Source organism: Mytilus galloprovincialis, chromosome 3, assembly GCF_965363235.1.
Source record: "Mytilus galloprovincialis chromosome 3, xbMytGall1.hap1.1, whole genome shotgun sequence".
NCBI lineage: Eukaryota > Metazoa > Mollusca > Bivalvia > Mytilida > Mytilidae > Mytilus > Mytilus galloprovincialis.
Window position 1 is genome coordinate 37,311,903 of NC_134840.1, and position 7,625 is coordinate 37,319,527.

At 32.2% G+C, this 7,625-nt stretch overlaps 1 protein-coding gene across 1 annotated transcript; it reads right to left on the reverse strand.

Annotated features, from left to right (window-relative positions):
• Positions 1–1,692: 1,692 nt before the first annotated feature.
• Positions 1,693–6,967, reverse strand: LOC143067858 (protein FAM161A-like). Its single transcript, XM_076241442.1, has 5 exons — positions 5,256–6,967; positions 4,072–4,147; positions 3,250–3,405; positions 2,578–2,677; positions 1,693–2,244 (listed from the first exon to the last, which is right to left on the reverse strand). The coding sequence occupies exons 1-5, from the start codon at positions 6,940–6,942 to the stop codon at positions 2,062–2,064; spliced, it is 2,202 nt and encodes a 733-aa protein (XP_076097557.1). The 5' UTR covers positions 6,943–6,967; the 3' UTR covers positions 1,693–2,061.
• Positions 6,968–7,625: the final 658 nt, after the last annotated feature.

Sequence of the window (7,625 nt, forward strand, 5' to 3'; positions counted from 1 at the left end):
TGAGTCTGAAATGACAACGAATTTATGAATGACGGCCGACAAATGGAGACATAAAGGTCACAACCAGCAGGCAGGTTGCAGTCTGGTCTTTAAAAAAGTATTCCATATATATCAGTTCGGCGAAACAGACATGCGGTCAGACATGAAAACCCCTGCCACAAAAAAATATGCTCATGTTCATTTAATGCTAAATAATTCTGTTGGCAATTTTCGTTTCTAATAGCAAAAAAGTGGACAAGATTTTTGTTTTGCGTCCAGAATTTTTGTTTAAGGCAAAAAGCAGTAATTTTTTTTTCTCTCAAATATCTAAGACTATCTCCTCAATTCAAATGGTTCGTACTAACGACTTTAAATCTATATAGAGCTTATACTGACTGGGGATCATTATTCAGCTATATTATTTTAAAATAGGCTGGGGCGTTTGGGGTTAAACATGTTTCCGTAGTTAGATAATAGTGCTGTGGAACGTTTTTTTCATGAGAGTGTAATAGTCTAGAGCATTACTTTCTGTTTGGTGGAATAGTGAAATAGAAAACTACGTTCTTATTAAATCCCGTGTCGCTTCGAAGGTGTCATGATTGTCATCCTCAGCCTACGCAATGTGTTACTGTAAATTAGTTTGAATTTCAAAATGACTGAGAGACGTTTTCGTCGACGCACTGCAGGTCAAATCCACCATAGCGAATCACATGACTTTGATAATCAGTAAATATCTTTATAAGTCAAGAATTGTCGCATAAAAATTAAATCGTAGTACACGGGAAATGGCAAAGTTGACGAAATCTAGTCTGATTAATCATTTTACAAAAAAAAAAGTCCGAGCAAAGGGGGGCGTACGCCCTCTACGCCCCCCTCTGGATCCGCCACTGAGTACACTACTGTTATCATAAATAAGAAGTGACAAAAGTAGAGTATCAGCTTCTGACTAAATAAAAAATATATGTTCAAGCATACCTTTACAAATACAAAATTAACTTTTGATACAATGTATCAAGCCAAGTTTAGTTACAACTGTCTTACTGGAAAATAAACATTTGAGTCATCTGTCTTACAAGACATGTACATAACAAACAAATTACAATGAAAAAATACATCAGGTGCTTTTCTATTGTTTTTTAAATGAATAATATGTCAAAAACCTGAATCTATGTTATTTACCAAATGCAAAAACTGTTCAGTAGCAAGATCTACTTTCTAATGGAATGTGAAACTTGGTTATAGTAGAAATACATATATAAAAAGCTTTGGTACAAATTTCTACTACTATAATCATCTATTTATTAATAATGTCCTATATATCACTAATTTCTATTGAATTTTGTCACTAGTCTTTCTTATGAAAAAAAATAATGTCAAAACAATGCCTTCTTTCCTTTTGTCTTAGACTTTGATTAACAGCCTTTATACATTATCTCTGATAAAACATTTGAAATGACCTACTAACATTTACAATGTACCTATAAATTCCAGTTTTCGTTTACAGTACTGTTTTTTTTATATTTGGAAAATGCATTTACAAAAAAATTTCAACTGTTAGCTATCACAATCAATACCATTCATTAGAAACAATTCTAAAAACAAACAAGAGATTAAGACATAATTTTATTTGCACTAATAACCTTATCAAAAAAACAATTTAAACCAAGTCTTAAAATTATATTCACAATATCTGATAAATTGAAACAATGATCATTTGCCATTTACAAGTGAAATATTGCTGTTGGCACATGATTAGAATGGAATTCTTAATTTCTCCAACATTTATTTACCATCATGACCATACTAAACATTAGTTTAAAAAAAATCGTTATTTTTCTCTTTTTCAGATCTGTTATAACTTGAACTCAGTTCAAGATAACATGTTCCTTATCTAAGTTACTAAAGTATCTAACTAACAAAAGATGTCTTGTCACTGCTTAACTCTCAATCTACATGTAAATAAATAACATCTGTTACATCTATTGCAGCAGCTCTTATCTTGTTCTTTTCACTCTGAATATAACTGCATGTTACATCTGAATGATGTCCTTGAATTTTTGTCAAGTCTGTTGCATCTTTGTCCTATGACTCCACTTCAACTTCTTTTGTTTTTATATAGGTGTCATCAAAATCATCATCATAACTGTCATAACTATCGTGGACACTAACAGTACGTGAACTTCTAGTCTGCAGGGCGTCTTCATTAAGTCCATGACTGTGTAGTTTGGCAGTAAACTTCTTCTCAGCTGTTTTTTTGGCGTTGACCTAAAAAGTGCAAATTGATGTTTACATGATGCTGGAGATCATAAAGAATTCATTAATATTTTACATAGCAATGATACTTTTTTATATATGTTTCATTGTTGTAATTTCCATGAATCAATACAATATATCTAAGCTGTAATTTTTATATATATCACCTTGCACTTTCATTACTTAGCTGTGGTATTCTACAGTAGTTTGTTAAAATTTCTGACCAGTTGATCAGTTTGGATTTATAAAAACAAATTGCAATTTGGTCAGAATTTTGAATAAGTTGCAATAGGTGGAGAGTAACACTAACAGTCAAGTCACAGTAATTAATTTAAAGTTGTTTACCTGTGATTCTTGTTCAAACAATAATGGTCTTTGGTCAATTCTGTCCTTCATATTTTGTAATTCTTTCTCATATTGTTCCATTCTTTCTCTCTCAGCCTCTCTACAAATTACACAACATAAGAATATTTAGTGAAAAACATACAATTTTCTGCAACCATATCATGGGAGATTGAATCTTGGTGCTAGATCATATGACAGAAATGTTTACAATGTTTAGTTTTACATTTTTATAAAGGATTCAGTGTTAATAAATTCATTTGATATCAGTGTTCTCTCCAGGGCCTTTTAGTATCATAGTAATGTGATGCTATCTGAAATGATTTTCTTGTAGATCGAATTGTGTTATGGATGTGATGCTACAATTTCTAAAAGCAAGACAGCATTTCATAATTTCCTGTTTACCAGGATGATATAAGAAATTTCTGAAGAGAACACTGCGATATACACATTTAAGAAATTATTAGTGAAATTATATGTTTTTATCTATAAGTATATAATTTGTAGTACCAACTAGTTTGCTCTAATTCTAATTTGTCTAAGGGCATGACTAACTTGTTAAACAGACTGAATATTTTTCACAGCACTGTATTTATATGTTAAATACAAAATTTGATTACAATTTGAAATAACAAAATATCTGTTAAGGACTTGTGCCAAGGCTTTTTTAATTACCTGTATCTTCGTAACCTCTGTTCATTAGTTTCAGATAAATTTTCAGTCGATGCTCTTTCATTTATTAATCTTCGATATTTCATCTCTTTGTTTCGTTTTCGTCTCTCTTCATCAATCTCTCTTCTTTCCTTCTCAGTCATTGTTGACAGTTTTTTTCTGTAAAAATAATATAAAAATCAATAGATTTTTACATTTTTTTCACATATTTGAAAAAAGAAATGGATCCATTACAAATGACACCTGATCATTTATCTTATATCAATTTTGAATTTAGTGGATCAAATCCCTTACCTGTTACTAGGACTAGAATGATATGTAAATGTTTCACTCATAGCATTGAAGTCTAGAAAACTTTTGCATTTTACTCACAAATGTGCCACAACATAAATGTAGTTAATGCTTACCCAAATGTTATGAAGAAGCAAAGATGATTCAATACCATGTAATCATTGGAAAAGGATAATATTCATAAAGGGGTCTCCAATCACTATTCTAGTAAAGTTTAAGCAAAAGGTAGAAGAAATTTTTGAAAAATTACCAGAAGGCTATGAGCACGACTTTTAGACAGGTGATTTAAAAATATATGAGGTTAATGCTTCATAATACATGTAACTCATTAGATTTCAGTTTTCTTTGTCACATATGATCTGGCAATAAAATATTCATACATGAATGTGAATTACCAAGAGACAATGCAATATTCTTAAATGAGTTGTTCAGACTCAAAGGATTGTAAACAAACATTTTATGGTATCCTATTCTGCTTTATAATATATAATTAATATGTTTTATTCCTTGTCTGAATACATATGTCACACATACTTGGACTGACTAGATCTGAGTGCTGCAGCATTTGTCATCTTTGCTGGTATAGAATCCAAAGAAGTGGATAGATGGCCTGGAAATATAAAAATATATATATATGTAAACATTCATTGCACAAAGAGTTTGCGTGCACCAGCTGGAGTTTCTATATTAAAGTATTGTTTACAAATCATTGAAAATAGTTTTCATGTTAAAATTACAAGAAGTGTTTTGACTCTAGCTTTGTGGATTGAAATAATACAATTTTCTTGATTTTTTGTTTTTTGATCAGTACATATATCCAACCAGCAGATAAATACATGTAGGTACTTTACCTAACTACATTTTACCTGTACTAGCTAGCACATACTGACCCTGCTTGCCAAAGTATGTTCTGTTATTAATTTCCCTGTTGAAGTTTAATTGGAGAGTATATGCTGTTGGTAGATTCACTGACTGAGGTTTTCTTTTCGTTGTTTAAAATAGACAAAGAAGAAGGCTTGTGTGCACAAGAAAATGATCTTACTCCATGCACATGTTGCACTTGTATTTAGTCAGTGCCTATTTTGACCATGTATTTTTCATTTTTGTTTTTCTTGGTTTTTATAATATGTTTGAGTTTTCAGGAGGGTCAGTGCTGGTAGTTGATTGAATATATATGATATATATATATCATAAAACAAATGTTTCTGAACAACTTCCATCCGATAATGAGATCATACATGTTACGTATGTGTCAAGTACAGCTCATCTTTTTGAACATCAGTTTCAACACTTTATCAATGAGGTCCGAGTTAAACTTTTATTTGGTGAAGGAGCTGACAATCCTAGTAGTAGTAGTCAATTAAAATTGAATTTGAATGCATCTGTAATATATATTTTAACCTTTTCAGAAACAAACTTTTTTTTCTGTGTGTTTAAGCATTAAGGACAAGACATTAAAAAAAATAGTCATTTGTCTTTCAACACTAGGCAAAGAGTTTAAAAACAGGAGCATGGAAAAAAAGTCTGGTTAGTTCATTTCTTTTAAGAAGTGGGGTTGGACCCAAACATTTCTTAATTCCTTATCTAGATACAAATTTTATCTATACATCATGATACATGTAATCCTAGAACATTTGCAGAAGGACCATTACATTGTAGATGCATTGTACAACTTTACATTCAATAAATTGTACATTTGTAGAGCAAAAATATATTACCTAAACTTCTTCGTGGAGTAGTTCTTGGATTTTTATATGGCCATCTGTTCTCTTTCAATGTTCTCTCATCGTTTGCAATGTCAGATATAATTTTTTCGCGACTTGATCTCATATTTTCTGTATGAAGATGGAATGGTTTGACAACTGTACCATCCCTTTCATTTTTGCGTCTCGATAACTCTTTCTGAAAATGCAAGTAAAGTTCATCATAATCTGGCACCTCATGATTTACTTTAGTTTTTGAGTAATGTTTCTTTTTTCTTTTTATAGCTTTTTCTTTTGCTTTAAGTTCCTTAGCTTTTTGCAATGCTTCCATGTTAGAAGGCAATGATGAACTTTTAAGTAATTCTTCTGAACGCATTTTCATTCTTATTTTTCTATATTCTTCCTCTTCTAGGATTCTGTCATAAACAGAATTATCATATAAGTAATCTGGAACTGGATTAGCTTTGAACATGTGTTTTGACTTTGTTTCTCTTCGAGTAGGAGCTGATTGAATTCTTGTTTGTCTTTCTTTACTTCTTTCTCTGTAATGAAATTTAAACGGTTTTTCCTGAGATTTCAGTAACTCTTGAGAATTCTGCTGAAGGAATCTTCGTTTTGTCTCTTGCTGTTCCATTATTTCATCAAAGAGTGGTAAATACACATGAGCTGGTACAGGTGCAGCTTTAAATTTTTTTGAACATTCAATTCGTTCTTCGGCTTCTTGTTGTTTCCTTTGTTCTTCTAATTCAATTTGAGCCTTTGAGACTGTTTTTTCTTTGTTTTCTTCTCTTATTGTCATTTTAAATGGTTTTGGAATAGTTATCCTATGTCTCCATTCCTTTTCTTCTTTTTCTCCCCTTGTTACTGTGGCTGAGGAAGGTCTTTGTCTGGATCTTGGATAATATTCATCAATTGAAAATTCTTCCCACATATCTTCAATATGTGATAAAGCACCAGACAATTCTGGATTTTCATTTTCCCCATAACTTCTATTTTGTAAATGTTGTTCATCCTCATAATTATCGATTGTTTGTTTTTCTCTCCTTTCTGAAATTGACTTCCACACTTCATCTTCCAAACTCTTAGTAAGTGATCCACGTCTGTGAACAGGTGCAGAGCTAGGTCTGCAGACAGGTATATCTGATGGTGAACGGGAAATTCGTTGAGTTTTAGAAAGTGGAAGTGGAGGTTTGGAACTTGCATACCTGTCTAATATAGTTTCTTGACCTTTAATATAATCTCTTGAAGTCACATCCAAATTATGAACTGCTGATGAATCAAGTCCATTTAAGGTTGATGTAATTGTAACCGGTCTTGGGCCAATGCCAGAAATTTCTGTCTGATTTTGGTGGTTGACTTTCTCTTTATATAGTTTTTCACATAGTACCAATGTTTTCTTGTGTTCGTTTTTTATCTGTGTGAGTTTTTCATAGAATTCTTCGTCAGTACAATTGCTTAAGTCGCGTGCAATGGTTTTCAAGGCGGGTTCCGGTGTGACAAGATCGGGCGAACCGTTTTCATAAAACTGCTGTCGGTCGTGTTCATAAACATACCCGTTACTCATTTCATCGAACAAGTAGCTCATTGACGGCTTAGGTCTTTCATGCATTGTTGACGATAATCCAGTTTGGGGATCTACCGGAGGTTTTATGCAAGAATTTGTCATTACTGACAAATTGTGACTTGTTGCCATTGTTGCCATGTTGGAACCCGAAACTATGCAGAATAGTCCGCACAGAATGTTTAATGTTTTGTTATATTTGATAAAAAAAAAAATATAAATAAAATAAAAATTTGTCTATTTAATCAGAATAAACAAAAAGTGTAAAAATTAAAGTCAATCACTATTTTATTTTTGTTTTTCGTTTGTTATTGATTCCTTAAGTCGAGAAGCAAAGGATCTATTCAGATTGGTCCCAGTCAAACCATTAAAAATACAACTAAAACCCAACACAAATGTTTAAAACATAACTAACACAACGGTCTCTTAGTAAGAGACCGGAGTCCATGACAAATCGCCCCACTGGAAAATCGCCCCACACATACTCGCCCCACTTTTTCACCAACTCGCCCCACTGGCTTTAAAATTGCCCCACTTTTGTTTACCAACTCGCCCCACTTATGAAAAGGATAAAATCCCATTGAAAATAGGTTGGATATATTGCTTCATTTATGAAAAGGGAAAACATCCCTCTGATATATGGTCTGCCAACTTGCCCCACTTCTAAAAAATAGATAAATCCCGATGAATTTAGTAATGCCAACTCGCCCCACTTATGAAAAAAGATGCAATTCCGTTGTATATCTATGTCATGTATGTTGCTGCCCCACTTATAAATAAAATCAATACACATTTTTTTCTCGTTTTAATGGTTTTACACTAGT

What these genes read in the sequence shown, in the direction of transcription:
- LOC143067858 (XM_076241442.1), bottom strand. Translation starts at nt 6,942, where the DNA reads ATGGCAACAATGGCAACAAGTCACAATTTGTCAGTAATGACAAATTCT. An exon ending in CTCAGATCTAGTCAGTCCAA is followed by an intron (nt 3,406 to 4,071) that starts GTATGTGTGACA and finishes TTATTTTTACAG; the next exon opens with AAAAAAACTGTCAACAATGA. An exon ending in TGTTTGAACAAGAATCACAG is followed by an intron (nt 2,245 to 2,577) that starts GTAAACAACTTT and finishes TGCACTTTTTAG; the next exon opens with GTCAACGCCAAAAAAACAGC.